General features: G+C 40.2%; 1 protein-coding gene across 1 annotated transcript in view; it reads right to left on the bottom strand.

Moving 5' to 3' along the window:
- Window positions 1-1,485: 1,485 nt before the first annotated feature.
- The window catches only part of LOC129767217 (uncharacterized), a 67,927-nt gene continuing 52,869 nt past the window's right edge, over window positions 1,486-16,543 (bottom strand). The window contains exons 2-3 of the mRNA XM_055767871.1: window positions 11,618-11,759; window positions 1,486-4,342 (exon numbers count right to left, since the gene is read on the bottom strand). Of these exons, the coding sequence (XP_055623846.1) occupies window positions 3,740-4,342; window positions 11,618-11,759 (745 nt within the window). The 3' untranslated portion in view covers window positions 1,486-3,739. The remainder of the gene's footprint in view (window positions 4,343-11,617; window positions 11,760-16,543) is intronic.

The raw sequence follows: 16,543 nt of genomic DNA, 5'->3' as shown, positions 1-16,543 counted from the left end.
AATTCGAAGACGCATAATCAATGGAAGTCATGCCTACTATGGGCTCCGCAAATCCTTGAGGTCCAACAAATTCCGACCCCATACGAAATGTACCATGTACAAATCCCTAATCCGACCGGTTGCTCTCTATGGGCACGAAGCATGAACGATGCTTGAAGAGGACTCAGAAGCGCTTGGTGTTTTCGAACGCCGAGTGCTCAGAACAATATATGGTGGTGTGCAGGAAAACGGAGTATGGAGAAGGAGAATGAACCACGAACTGGTGCAACTCTACGGCGAACCCAGCATCCAGAAAGTCGCCAAGGCTGGACGAGTGCGATGGGTAGGGCATGTTGAAAGATTGCCGGACAGCAGCCCTGCAAAGATGTTGTTCGCATCGAATCCGATAGTAACAAAAAGGAGAGGAGACCAACGAGTGAGGTGGTTGAACCAGGTGGATCAGAACTTGGCAAGAATCGGTGCAGCCGAAAGTTGGAGAACTGCAGCCATGGATCGGGTTTATTGGCGAAAAGTTGTGAATCAGATCTAATCTCTCAATGGGATGTAGAATCATAGTAAATGAATAAACCCAATGAAGGTGGTAAAATTACCAAACATTGAACATAAATGTTTACTTTAATGAAAAATTACTAACAATGAGCACGTAAGTAGAGAGTATTAATTAATTTCGCCATCACTGCAAGAGAATCAGCAGCGAAAATATATTTTTTCGGGATTAGACTTAATTGCTCATCAATTTTATATTATCTCGAAATACTACCGTGATCAAAAAGTTCCCGGAATCACCACCGTGTGGCGCTCTCAGGCACCCATTCTCATTTTTCATTTTTTTGACATTCTAGAAAATTTGTAGTGTGATAGTTTTCACATTTCTAAACTTTTTCCTATTCGAACGACTCAAGAAACCACGTCTCAGCACCCGAGTTGAGATAATGGAAAAATCGAAGTTGACGCCGATGGCCATACCGCAAACCGAATATAATAAATGTTTCGCGGATCGGGTCAAGCGCTTGCATAATGCGTTGCAGTCGATGGGGAGTACTTTGAAGGGGACAATATCGATCGATATTGATGTATAATCTCGTATATTCATCTTCTGAATAAATTCTATTTAAAGAAGGTGGTAAATGTATTTTCAAACAAGAAAATTAACCAAACTTGTATAAATGAGATTCTCCCTGTAGGAAAACGTTTTATTCAGGAATGTTTCACTAGAATCAATATGAATAGAATAGAAGCTTCCAGCAGATGAATGTATCGCAATACTTTACTGTTGAGGACAATCCATAAAATCAAGCGGCAGTTCGACAGCACTGGTCGTCATTTGCATAATAATTGGCCGTCAATCAGTGCTACAAATAGGTGGTGACATGTGGACAACGCGAACAGTCATCGATGATCAACTATTGCTGGATAACTTCATCAGTTTGAATACAAAATTCTATCTTTCCAAAAGGAAGAGGGTAATAAAATACACACAAACACTCGTGGTTTAAATTATTCACAAATTTATTATCATATTTACATGACTTGAATGCAGCGTAACTCAATTAAAGCTTATACAAACAATGCCTATGTTGGATTTGTAAGGTTTACACCCAAACCAACCAAATTAGGAGCGCATGATATTATCGATTTGTTCATATCAGTTGCTGTGGTATTCTGGATTTTCTCGAAACCAACCAATATTTTATATAAACGGAAAATGAAAACGCCCGTAGATATTTTTTTCCAGACACTTGTTGTTTTATTATTGAAATATATTGTTTTAACATCTTTTCTGCTTTACTCAATGTTTCTCTCTTGATTGGTTTATGTATTGTATGCTCTCTCCTCTCTGCTACTTATGAAATCCTTACACAGTTTATGTCTGACTTTCTTGAATGCTTTTCGCTATGAGGAATATTCAAAGGTGATATTTGATTGAAATATTTTATTGGGACTCGTCCTCGTTTTCAGTGGTTTTCATCCAAGCCGAGCTGCCCGCCTAATTTGTGTATTGTTTCTACTTTTGTTTTTTTTTATTTAATTGAAGAGATTTTCACTATGTATTAGAGTTCATTAAAATTAACGGAATGAATCGGTACTCTGTAAAAGTAATAAGACAAAAATACGTTGCCCTTATTTTTTTCCTCACCTCACTCACCAGCGATAAAACTCCAAATTTATTAACTTGGTTCATGGTGTACTCATCACAACGAATCGAGTCGTTAACTCTCGGAACCTGACACCGAAAGTAAATCCTAATTCACATAAGGGTTCGTGAGATCTTTTTCTCGACTTCCACTCTTGTCGCGTTGGAAGAAGAAAAAGATCAACTTCCACAAATAGCAAAAATGGAAAGTATTGATTCCGATGCAATTGGCTCACTTTATCGGGCTTTTTTTCTAGAAGAAAAGAAGGAATTTGTTGTAAAGGAATGGAGCAATTAGTGAAATATTTTTTGGAACCAATTCGAAATAAGCAGAAAACGAATAATGCTTAGCAAAAATCAATTTAGGGCGCGTACCGTAAAAAATTGGTCCTTCAAGTAGCTATTGCTTAGGCTAACGAATCCAGTTACTACCACCATAATGTTGAAGTTCATTTCAGAAGCTTACAGAAATCTTACCACCATATTTTGCCGTTCGCGATTTTTTACGATGGCGATTCATTTATTTCTAATCAAGCAAACCAAAACACTATGCGAACAAATATACACAAAGCTCACCTCTGCATGAAGAAATAATATCTTACTTGCACTCGCTCGGACAACTTTTTTTTCTCTTTACGAGATAACATGCATCAACTGTATCACTGTGAATTTCGATTACTACCTTTCCTACTAAACTTTACTTTCCACTCCATCATATGCCGTTTGCTTAAATTATTTTCATAATCTCAAAACACATTTTTTTCCTTTATTCGCAAATGATCTCCACGCTATGATCCTGATCCTATTGTTACCCCCCACTTCCTGTTTGTTCACAAGCCCTAGCACACATACCTAATAATGAGCAAACAAAAAAAATCAGAAAAGTGTTCCAAACACGGCTCCTCAATTATTTTACAATAAATAATCTTTCTACCTTCTCCTATTTTTCAGTTAAATATATGTATTAGTTTCCCTTCAGTATACAGCGCGCCCTCTGACGCTCTCTAACGACTAAAACGAGAGAGGAAATGAAAAACTAAGCGCAATCAAATGAGCCAAACACACAATGAAACATTTTTTATGTGCGTGCCATCATTCCACACCGCGCACTTCTTCTACTCTCGAATGGTTCATTCTAATCCGAGTGAGTGAATTCGGTGCCACAGAAGGCAATGAATCCGTCCATGCGCACATATGCGCGTTGATTAGAAAGAAGTTCCATACGCGTGAGCAGACTCACGCACTCATTCTGATCCCTAGCGCACATACACACACGCACCCTCACTTATGAATGACCCTAGAGATTGAACGAAAAAACCTATTAGAAAAAAGAAAATACAAGCTTTTTTGTGTGTGACATTCGCACTCGCATGCACCGAAATATATGTTTGCTTGTTGAGTTTTTGTTTGTTTTGTTTTGAATGAATATATTTTTTTTGTTCTGTTTTAAAGCGAATTGGTTTTTCGTCTGTTTTCTAACGCTTGCGTATTAGTTAGTGGTCTCGGGGTCATTCCGCCATCACCGGGGAAACATTCTCCTTCTAACCTTATTACATATCTATTTATCTCTCTCTCTCTTTCTGGTCAGTACAGCTATCACCCCAATTAAACCGGCCCGACATCGCTCTGATATCTGGCGGTTAGATAATTGGCAGCCTCCGTCATCTGTTCCAGCGATCGGTAGAGTCCCAGCAGATGGGTTCGGAACTGTTTGGCCAGCTCCGTGCTCTTATCCTGGTCCGCGTTGCTCTCGGACTCGATTCCCGAATCATTCTCGGCGCTGATTTCGCTGTCGGAATCGCTCAGTGTGCTTACGCTATTCGCAGAGGACACAGACACTGTGCTGGGTCGACGGATGTGACCCTTTATGCTGCTACCCGAATCGCTTTGACTGCTGTTTGAATTGTGATCCAATGCTGGCTGCTGTTGTGATGGAGCAGGCGATGTCGACTTCTGCTTATATTGTGTTGTTTCGTCTTTGTTCAGTTTGTCCACCGACGAAGCGGCAGCCGACGTCGCTTCGGAGCCCTCCTCGGAATCCTGTCGACCCCACAGCAGATCCACCTTAACCATGTTGAGCATATTGTACAGCCTGAACAGATCAGATGTGTTCAGGGCATCCCGGACGGACGCTTTGCTGGATTTTTTGCTGTAGTAGGAATGTGGCTTCGGTTCCACGGGGGGCGTTGTGTCAGTGGAGTCACCAACCTGAAGGAAGGGAGAATGAGACACAGAAGGGGAAAACCATTAGTTCGAGTTGAAAGTGAAAACACTTGACGCATCGCATCGTTTTTAAATATAGTTTTCTATTAGTGTTAGTCCTCCCAAGCTCATCAGCGTCGTTTGGCACACAATTTCAGGTGATTTTTTTGTGTTTTTTTCGTTCTGGGAAATAACGTCTATCTGTCGAGATGAACGAATTGTGTTCAAAACAAATGGAGTCTTTGCAAAGACACAAGTCGTGATGGTTTCTCACGGGAATTACCAAAGCAAATCTGTTACAAACGACAAAGCCGTTTCATTGTTTTATCTTTTATATTTGGGTGAACAATGCATTTAATGGTTGGTAGTTCTGATCACACAACATGAAAGATGTTTAATCACGATCGAATCGATCGGAGTTCTCGCCACTCTTGTTTATGAAAATCTGCCACTCAAAGCACAAACAAAGCGTATAATTCCGCAGCAGTTTCGGGAAAGTACAAATCAAAGTTAAGTCAATAATACTACGCAGCAGTGGCGTAGGTCCGCCACTCTTCTAAGATTAACCATTAATGAGACATTGAATGATGATGGTCCGTCATCATTCCCCTACAAAGGTTTGAGCGGGACGAATAATCTTTTGGGTAGTTCTAGGAAGGAATTTCTTTTATGATATCAGAATAGACCATTAGGCGAATTGAAGGCAAAAAACGGACTAATTGTACCACAGTCATAAATTTTCAATCAAAAGATGAAATCACCTTTGAATACTATCAGAGTTTTCTGCTTGATCGATATTACGACAATGGCAACGTTAAGTTTTGACTTGCAATCGACTGCGTCGCGTAACACTCCGAATTGCAACCATCCCATTTAGAAAAGTATCTCCGCAAAACGAAACGAAAACCACCGCCGGTGAACACGAATGATGTAAGCCTGCTGGAGCGAATAACTCTGATCCATCGTTGGATGGGAGCGACACCGACGAGACGTCATCAGACGTGACGATCTGTGGTGATATGGAGGCGCAATGTAATCAAGAGGTGGTAGGTATTTTCGAGGATTTGTTTCGAATGACGCGTGTACACTCTCTTCATTTCAGTTGAACTTGCAAGTAAAGTGTTTGCTGGTAATTAAACATTTCTGTTTGTCGTAAGTTCGGTTACAAATTGAATCATAATTATATATCCACATTCGAGAACTTGTCAGTAGACGCGCATGCAATAAGTGCATGTGTTGTCACATTGAACATGAATCACTTGTGTAATATCAAGCCTTGAGACGTAGTGGAATTACTCATTATTTGTAAACAATGAATTTCAAACTCCACTTCACATCTGCTGTCCAAGCAAGAGAAAATTTGACTTTTTTAATCATCCTGCGTTGCCGGAATGCCAGTGTCAGAAATGGTTCACGAAATTACAATCCGGATATTTGGATATCGAAGAAGCAACACATTCTGAATGGCAAGCCTGAAGCTAATGATGGCACGAATGTGGGATTGATTAATGCTACATGTTAGGATAAATTTATTCAATTCGGACGTACAAGATTACGCAATGATCGAATTTTCGAACTTTAAAAGCACGGCAATGCATACGCCATTCTATGAACAACCGCAACTGCAACTAAACAATAAATATGTACATCAAAAAAACATTTCGAATCGATCGGGCATTGAGACCAGTTGTAGGATATATCCATTAGAAATTTTGGAAGATGGACACTTCTACAGGAAAAGATTTTTTTTTTAAATCTTTTTCCTGTTCATCTTCCGATGTACGGATGACTTGTTTATTACTGTGTGTGTTATTCATATAATTTTTTGAGGATTTTGAAAAAAATTACGTTTTTACGAAAAATGAATTCTCATTTATTTATTTTGTACATTTAAAAAAATGATAATGTTAGATGAAATTTTAAAAAAATCCTGCATCTCTTTCTTTGACCAACATTTTTGTAGGTCTTATAGTTTTTGAGTTAGATTTTTTTGTAAAAATTTCAGAAAAAAAATCTCTGATCCTTTTCAAAAAGTAGTCTATTTTTTTTAGATTTGCAGTATGCACACTTGCTTAGGTGACCAATGTTTTTATACCCACAACGAATAGGCAGAAAATTCATTCAATACAACTTGGTATATTTTATTTCCCCAAAAACTTTCTCTTGAGGAGGGCTTGAAATTTTTTAATTTTTCTATCGATATAACTCAAAATGGCATCTCCTTCCAAAAATAGGAGGAGGCCTTCAGGCCTTTTAAGAGGGAAGCGGCGAGGTTGGGACTTATCACACACTCTGCCAACACAAAGTACATGGTAGCTGGCAGAGAGCGTGGAGGTTCCGGTGATGTTGGTACTGAAGTGGAGATTGATGGGGATCGATTTGAAGTGGTTGATGAATTCGTTTATCTTGGTACGCTTGTGACTTGTGACAAAGATATGAGCCGTGAAGTGAAACGCCGAGTTGCAGCTGCGAACAGGGCCTTCTACGGACTACGTAACCAGTTTAGGTCCCGTAGTTTGCAAACTCACACAAAACTAGCGCTGTATAGGACGCTGATCCTACCGGTGGCGCTATACGGACATGGAGCATGGACGCTGAAGGAAGTTGACCGATGAGTGCTCGGAGTTTTTGAGCGCAAAGGTCTGCGATCGATACTTGACGGTAAATTGGAAAATGGAGTGTGGCGCAGGTGCATGAATCACGAGTTGTACCAGGTATACAAACATGCTGATATAGTGAAGGTAATACAGCGTGGCAGACTGCAGTGGACTGGACATGTAACCAGAATGCCTGACGAGAGAGCCGCCAGAACTATCTTCAACAGAGAACCAGGAAGAGGCCGTCGACTTCATGGTAAGCCTCGCCCTCGGTGGATGTGCGCGGTGGAAGAGTATGCACGATCTGCTAGTGTACGAGGTGACTGGAGAACGGCTGCCCAAGACAAACGAAGCTGGATGTCTCTAATTCGTTAAGCCCTAGACCGGTGAACGATCCGTCGGCCATCAAAGTAAATAAAAGTTAGTAGAGTAGGGACAGAAATAAAGAGCTATCAGTAAGGTTTGATAGCAGCTCTAATGAAACCATAACACTTCAATATGCAAAAGTGTAAAAAGTAAAAACATGAATAAAATTAATTTGATGATCCCTGGCATATATTTATTTTATTTTTAAGTAAAACATATAAAAGTCATACACCGAAAAATGCATTTTAAAAACTAAAATTTGATATTTTAAAAACGATCGTTTCGAAAAAGGTTGATTTTTTTTCTTCAAAGGCACTACATACACATTGCTACAAACATCCTACAATACATACAAGCATCGCAGAATGAACATATTTCACGGAAAAAAATTCTAACAACCTTTTATTCCAATATCCTTTTACTGTGTTTCAAATATTAATCATTAAACAGTATTAAACATCAAACATCAAAATAAAAAAGAGGCATCATTCTACACGCACACATCTACAAAATGAGGTACGTTAGTGATTTTTTAATGTACACTAAAAAGAAATACGTCAAAATTTAAGTTAGCCAAATTTTGACCATTTCAACCATTCCAATTGAGCAACTTCCCACTCGGAGAAAAGTTATTTGTTTATTTATGCATTTTCGAGGGTCGATAGAAGTGTCTTATATCCAGTTTGATGGTGATAATATATGATTATTCTGCGTGGAAGCGGAAGAGGCCAAGAATGCAATAGATCTCATTGTTTGTTAGGCTACACGGGTACATGGGTTGGATTTGAGAAATTCTCGTATTGAATGTGTTTATAGCTTACGCTCCAGTGCAATTTCGTTTGGTGGAATCACTCAGGGCCCTCAATTGACCATCTTTGTGTAGAATAACAACGTCCACGTAGCAATCATCAGCGATGGAGATCGATCCACGGTCGAAATAAGATCGATTCATCCATACAACTGCTCTGCTCTGCAAGAAACGGCTGTAATGCTATAAATAACACAACAATGATTAATCAACTATCTAAGCTGTCCGGTGGTCTAACAGAACAATGGAAGAACAGAAGGGATACTTTTACGCCTAAATGGCTGCTGTGTAATGTGTCATATCCTAGTTCCTAGGTCAACTTTTTTTTCTAACAACCAGGGCGCGGCATAGTCATAGTCAACTGAGGATAGTCGGCTGACTAACCGACTGACTATATCCATAGTCAGTCGGTAAACGACTTTTGGTTCTTCCCGCAGTTTTTCCGCCAAAACGACTGAACAGTCAGTCGGGCGTTTAGTCGCTATCTCCCTCTACCAACTCGACTATATCATTCCATTCTTCCCAGTCAAATTGCATTTTGAAGTGACCTCCCCCAAAACGAATTCATCCCTCTCTCTCTCTCCCATGCACGTTTGCATGCATCGATGTTTGAGTTCACCGTGGTTTGACAAACGCTACAGGTGAGCTAGATTTTTTTGTAGCGTACACCAAAACTACTCACACGTATAAAATAGCGTGCAGTGTGTGTGCGCTATTTTGCACGCCTAATACTAACTAATACTAATGCGAGGACCTTTATAACATACTTGATAAATGTCTAAGTTCGTTGGTTTGAGTGCACGATGGGTAGGAAAAAAAACCGTCCATTAATGGGATAACTACTTTTTTGCATCAGGAATCAAGTTTTCGTTCCTCTTTATATGGACGTGCGTATGCGGGTACAAAATTAGTATCAGGGGGAAATGGAAATGTGGATTGAAATCAGTTGAATGAAGAGGCAGATTTGTATTCTTTAGTCGAGTCAGTTGAAGTAACCACTGACTGGACTAGTTCGCCAGTCATCCTCGCTAGTCAATTCATTTTCTAGTTAAGTCATTTTTTGTTGGCGGCAACTGCCGAAGCAGTTCTAGTCGAAGCGAAGCTACTGAGAGTAGAGTCGGTCCTCATTTTTCACCTTCGAAGATTTCGGGCCCTTCTAACAACTATACAAAACTTAAACAAAATAAGACATTTGTTAATACACCCATACTTCTCTATACGGCCGCTCTTTATACGGCATTTCGCTACAACTGCTCTTCAATTGAGGCACGTTTTCGATTTACAGCCGAAAATGTTTCTCTATAACGGCAAAAAAAACTTTTCGATGTCGATATATCCAGGTAGCTTTATATCAGAGTGCCAATGAAAATGGTCATCCCGAATTTTCAAATGGAACTTTCCTAAAAATGTTGATTCGAACGAAAAACTAGCATATGCAAAATATCAGCTCAATCGGACTTCATTTACTTGTGTCGCACAGCCTTGACGGCTGAGTTTTAAGTAAATCGAAAAAAAAGTTTTTTGAAAAGTGATTGATTCTTTATACGGCTTTTCGCTTTGCGGCCGAGTTTTGAGGAACGTATCTACGCCGTAAAGCGAGGTATGGGTGTTATTCAAACAAAGGATTTCTAACGGCAATTCATAAATGAGTTCGTGAAAGATGCTTTTTAAGCGTTTGGTTTTTAGTTTACAGGAAAAAAAACACAGGAAAATTGGGAATTAATTTATTATTGGGGATTAAAAATCAAACTTTGTCATTTATTTGTTAAAGGTTATCTGATGTAAATGTTGGCCACGATGTATATTTATGTATATTAATTTTATTTTTTTATATTTCATATTTTATATTTTATACTAGCTAACCCGGCAAACTTCGTCCCGCCCATTTACTTGATTAATTCTCGAGTAATGCAGAAATTTGTGTTTTATTTGTATGGCAGCCACCCCTAAGAGAGGGGGGAGGGGTATCTAACCACCATAGAAACATTCATTGCACCCTAAAGTTTCCATATGCCTAATTTGGTTTAATTTGCTTGATTAATTCTCGGGTATTGCAAAAATTTGTGTTTCATTTGTACGGCAGCCCCCTCTAAGAGAGGGGGAAGGAGTATCTTAACACCATAGAAACATTTATTGCATCCTAAAACCTCCACATGCCAAATTTGGTTTCATTTGCTTGATTAATTCTCGAGTAATGCAGAAATTTGTGTTTCATTTGTATGGCAGCCCCCCCTTTGAGTGGGGGAAGGACTGTCTAACCATCATAGAAACATTTATTGCACCCTAAAACTTTCACATGCCAACTTTGGTTTCGTTTGATTGATTAATTTCCGAGTAATGCAAAAAATTGTGTTTCATTTGTATGGCAGTCCCCTCTAAGAGAGGGGGAAGGTGTATCTTATCACCATAGAAACATTTATTGCATCCTAAAACCTCCACATGCCAAATTTGGTTTCATTTGCTTGATTAATTCTCGAGTAATGCAGACATTTGTGTTTCATTTGTATGGCAGCCCCCCCTTTCAGTGGGGGAAGGACTGTCTAACCATCATAGAAACCCCAAAAACCCCTACATACCAATTTTCATGTCGATCGGTTCAGTAGTTTGCGAGTCTATAAGAATCAGATAGACAGACAGACATCACTCCATTTTTATATATATAGATATATCGTACTGTTTAATTTTTTTTTTCACATAAAGGAACAGCTGATATTCATCGATTGACTTTTGAAACTAACAAAAAATATATCATAAGTGTAGGTAAATATGTGTGTAAACTAATTTAAAAGATTCAAAAACATTTTTTTTCTATTTGGATGAAAAAAGTCTGGATTTTGGACAGCCAACGAAAAAAAATCAAGACACAAAATTAGTAGCACCTAGCGTCTGAAAACGTCACTGGTGACTATAATAAACCCACTCGAACAGAACTCTGGAGAAAAACGAGTGGAATTGGGAAAGAAATACGACAAGAGCTTCTTACAGCATGACAACGCCAGACCACATATTCAAGTATCAACCAAGAATTATAAAGAAAGAGATAACTAGGAGTTCTGCATCACACGCAGATATTGTTCCCTGAGATTACCATTTGTTCGGGTCCATGGCTACGACCCTTTCAGAAGAGCGGTTCCGATTTTACGAAGAAATAAAAAAATTTGCCTGATAACTGGATCGCTTCGAAATAACCAGACATCTACCAGCATCTCTCCCTAACTCGATATCCAAGGGACCATCGAGTTAGAAAGGTATCGAGTTATGAAGAGAAGAAAATAAATCAAAGGAATCGTGAAATCCATCGAGTTACGGAATAAATCGAGATACAAAACATCGAATTAGGGAGAGTTGACTGTATAAAATAGCAATAGCTGTAATTTTTAAAAACGAATGTCTTTTTTATCAAAGAAGCCTTAAAGTCGTACTTGTACACCTAATACATAAACATCCCTATCAGATGGCCGTGTCCGCGTCAAGGATTAAATGTGAGCAAACGTAAAGTTTAATCCTTACCTTCCTATCCATCAGTCGGCACGGCACAAGTATCGTCTCATCCATGGCATTGACTGTCTTAACAAACTTTTCCATGGCGTTGAGAATGCTTTGATTAGAGAATTCCTGGTCATCGTGTCTGGCGATCCGTCGCAGGCAATTCCTGGAAAAAAGGGTAAACAAAAAATCATATTTATTAGGTTACAGGGCTATGTTTTATCTGTGCATCAATCGTCGCGACCTTTGATCGACCAGAATTCAATAATTGCTTGCAATAGGCATCAACATCAATCATTATTTCCTTTTTTCCTTTTGTGTATCATCCTCCCTCCCTTTAGCTCTGAAGGTTTTATCCATACTTTCCATCTAAAACTCATCGAGTCATCGTGAGTAAACGCAAAATCACACGCATGACCGGATACTCTTCTCGATGACTGTCGTAAAGACAGTGATAAATTCATGTTCGACCTCTCGAAACCGGATATTCCGTGTGATTTCATGTGCTTTCAAAACTATAAAAAGTATGTTCATTTTGAAACAAATTTCTCCATGTTACCTCACGTAAGATTAAGCTTAAGGTTACATATTACATTGCGTTGATAACAACCCATTAGCAGGCCACTAGAATTACTCAATTCAGCCCTAATTATGTGATTCAATGAAATTTAATCCCCTCGCGCTCACTTATCATGCCACATATCCCACGAATTGTCCTCGGCCCGATAATGCTTGATGGTATCTGATTACACCGCCTCCATCGCGCAGAGTATACACCACGATTCTAAACAACGATAAAAATACTCTCCTCTCTCTCCGCGAGCAGCGACGTGAAGCGCCGCGAAGGTGTTTCCCAGCAAAAAAAAAAGCGCAAGTGCGATATGCAAATTAGCTGCACTCTCGGTGTGAGTGCACCCGTCGTGGTTGTAAAGCAATCATCCGCGGCACACACGCGCGGATGAAGGTAAGGATAGTGGTGGGTAGCAACGGGGGGCGACCACTGCTATCCAATGACATAAAAATAAAGCATATTACGTGCATAGCAAATACTTGTCGCGACATTGCATATGTACATGTTGGCGGTCTGTGGTGTAACAATCCGTCCATCCATGGGCCTTTCGGTGCAGGTACACTCAATAATCCACCACGATGCGCGCTAGAATCGATCGCGGACAATTTGTCGCCGTTGCTCAAGGTGACCAGAGTAGGTACGAGTTGCCTACCCCTGCGGGATTGTCTCATTATGGTGCGGCTATTTCGCGAAACATCGAAAGCGACAATGACTGCTGCTACTGAGGCTGAATGAGATTCATTCCGTATTTTTAGTTTTCTATTTTTGCGAGCTTGCAACTGCATCTACTGGTTGGCGTCCGTGTGCGTGTAGTTCGGTATACCCTATAGCGTCATTAATTCGCCGAAAAAATCGAGTCATTCAATCAGTGCCGCTTCTGAGAAAAAACTTATAACAATAAACCAACATTTCTAGAAAAAGTGAGATGACAGCAGACATCACGCCAGCATCACCTCATAGACGTTTCGCATTGAACATTACCACACACGCAGTCGGCAATCCATCCTTCCATCAACGTCGCACCAACACAACGGTCCCATGAAGCCATGTATTCCGAATTCGATGTGAAAAGCATACCTCGGATAAGGTGGCGTGATCGCGCGATCCGCGAATCGGACCACTTTGCGCAATTTGCAGCACCAGCCGCGAGAAGTGGATGCGATTTAAAGATTCAACAGGGGAAGAGAATTGGCGGCTGCTGCGCCGCAAGCCGTTGGCCTGCGATGAAACTTTCGAAGCAATTTCGGCAGACATGTCACGGTTCGTCGACTCGACACGTGTCGATGGTGCTTTCGATATTGCGCCGCCACATACAGTTTTGATCTAAAACCATTTCATGAACAAAAACCGCTTCTTCAACCTAGTTTTGCTATGGCAGTCGGCGGTCACGAGTTTTGCAAATAAATGCTTAGTTTTCACGCACCGCTGGGTGATCGTGTTGAAAGTGACGGCCTATGTGCGACCGCTGCCAGGTGTTGGCCTGTTCCAAAACAAGAGGGGTGTGTCAGTTGAAATCGACAGCAATGACGTCAATACCGAATTGGAACATACGAGAATCGCACCGTGAAATAATCTTATTGTACCCTCATCAATACACAAAAAACGACAGAAATAGAAAAATATTTTGGAAGTTAAACAAATAGAAAAGTCACGTACTTTTTTGTTCATAAGTAAGTTCAAGTATAATAATTTCTAAAAATAAAATTTTCTGACACGGTAATATTGTGAATGCGCGAGAATTTTCCAGCCTTGCTCTGTGAGGCTCTGACGACGTCAGTATTTCGGGTTCGATTCCCACTCAAGTTAAGAATTTTTCCGCTAAGGATAGTTCTTGAGACTTGCATTGACACATGCGGATGTTCGAGCATACAACCCAAAAATACAATTAAAGCGTGTTTTTCGATATCGGATGCCCAACCAAAGTAAGTACTATCCACAGGTTTTGTATAAAAGTTTGCCAACTCTAGCTCTTTGAAACTAATTGCGGACGGTTCTAATGGTTTTAGTACCACTCCCGTAAAAAAATCGTCTGCAGTGTCCTTTGCACTGTTGCTTTATTGGACAATACTTGATATTTTACAATTATTCGATTGTCTAACTCAAGAAAAATACAATGTTATTCTTTGCGATAGATGCGTAGAAATACTTCCTATCAATTGATGTAAACATCTGTCATAGTATTACTTGCACCGTTTTTCTTAGCACTAGGTTGAGATTTCTATGCCAAAAGGCAAGTTCTAGAATACGTGTGAGCACAGAGCAAGCCGGAAGAATTTTCTTTGACGAAAAATTTCCCAGATCGGAGATCGAACTCGAACCTGAAGCCCGCGGTATGATAATGTGTAACGCTAACCACTCGGCCACGGGGCACTAAAACTGTGCACGTGCAGCAAGTATAAAATCCGTTTTATTGTTATTCCATACAGTGAATAGTGCACATTGATGCTGAGAATTTATTTGACAACGATGCCTATAAACCCCAGGTTGCCATGGGAACAAGTATTACTTGAAATTATGACAACAATGTAGATATTTTATATTTTGGGAACATCGATCTACCGGTTCTACTAACCTCGAGCCAACCGCGAGTAATCGGTTACATATTCCTAACATAGTTGTAAGCCAACATTGTCAAAATATTGAACTCCCGGCCCCGTTAGACTGACGTCATATGAGTCTTAATAAAATATATATTTTGAATTAAAAAAAAAATACCGAATCGGTTTCAAGTGCTGGAACGAAGTAACATCCAGGGACTCAGAGGGTCCAAACAGCCAACAACCAAACTAAAGGGTCCCTTTTAGGCCCACCAAGTTATTATCAAAGAGTTTAAAAATGAAGACATATCCAAAATCAATAAGCAACAAATAGCCTAACATAATCCTACGTCAACTATGCGGTCATGACTTGGACAGAACTAATAACTTTATTAGTTCACTGAAATACCATTCATTTGCTGATAAAAGCTCTTTTAGAGTCGATCTACCGATTCTAAAAGAACGTTCGACAGAAACGACAAGAAGAGGCCAAAGTCTTAAGACGCGTCCACATTACGCCAATCGGCCTTGGCCGCCCGGTAAAGCCGGCTAAATGTGGACGTACCGCCCGGGCTTGCCGACGTGCCGAAAACCGACTCGAATCAAACCGAACCCAACTCGAAACAAGTGGGTCCGGTTCGAGAAAGTCAAACCAAAACAAAACGAAGTAAATTAGCGTTGACGACATAGTGCTTCGTGTGTTCGAGACGGCTTCGTGCATCCGATGGGGCTTCGGCTTCGTGCACCCGATGGGGCGTCCACATTACATAACGAACCGAATATGCCGTCTGGTACAGGCCGATCGGCATCATTCGGCATAATGTGGACGCGCCTTTAGACCTCCCTAATTCACGATGGTGCATTTATGTAATTGTTGAAATAATGTACCATTTGACCTAAAAAATATCTAAAAGTTTTCTGACGTGCAATACAAAGAATGGAAGCACTTGAACAGTTATATAGTTTAACTATTTGAGGTCGTATGTCTATTCTCAGCCACTACAGCAAGGAATCATGCTAAAGCCTGTCCACGTTAAATTTCGGACACCAAGATGATGCCAGTAAAACAAAAATTCACGTCACAAAACCGATTGTTTATTTCAGTAAAATAGACTTACATCTAAAACAAGGAAAGCTTACTTCGATATTGATTACGTTGTCTGTAAAATTCATGATCTTTCTTGGGAACATCTCCCGTTAGGTTCCGTACAGTTTCCTCAGATATGCTGCCGGCGGCGCTTTTCACTCTTCTCTTAAAATCATTAATGCCATTCGCTTCCTTCTTAGTTTCGAATAGTTTTCGCTTAATCAGAGCCCAGTACTTTTCCACTGGGCGAAGTTCTGGACAGTTCGGTGGATTTGCTGTTTTTGGCACATATTTGACCTCATGTGCATTATACCATTCCAGGATGGATTTTGCATAGTGACAAGAGGCCAAATATGGCCAAAACAACGCCGGAGAGTCGTGGCTTCTTATGAATGGTAGCAACCACTTCTGGAGACATTCCTTCTCGTAGACATCTTTGTTGATAGTGCCGGTAGAGACGAAAGATTTGGACAACTGCATATGGCCTGCCAAACCAAGTACTTTTTGGGAAATTTAGACTGCTTCTTGGCCCGAAAACACTCGGCTACGGCATTCCTTCGCATTGCAGTATAAAAGCGAGACCCGGAAGCTGTTTGAAGTCTTCGAGAACATAAGTTTCGTCATCCATTATGGTGCATGAACATTTTTGCATAAACTAGGTGTAGAGAACCTTAGCTCAGCTTTTTGCAGTGAAATTTTGCTTATCATCACTATTGGGCACATTCCACGCCGACAGCTTTGAGAAGTCGCACGCG

This window comes from Toxorhynchites rutilus, chromosome 2 (genome assembly GCF_029784135.1).
Source record: "Toxorhynchites rutilus septentrionalis strain SRP chromosome 2, ASM2978413v1, whole genome shotgun sequence".
NCBI lineage: Eukaryota > Metazoa > Arthropoda > Insecta > Diptera > Culicidae > Toxorhynchites > Toxorhynchites rutilus.
This window is presented reverse-complemented; position numbering and strand designations above follow the sequence as displayed.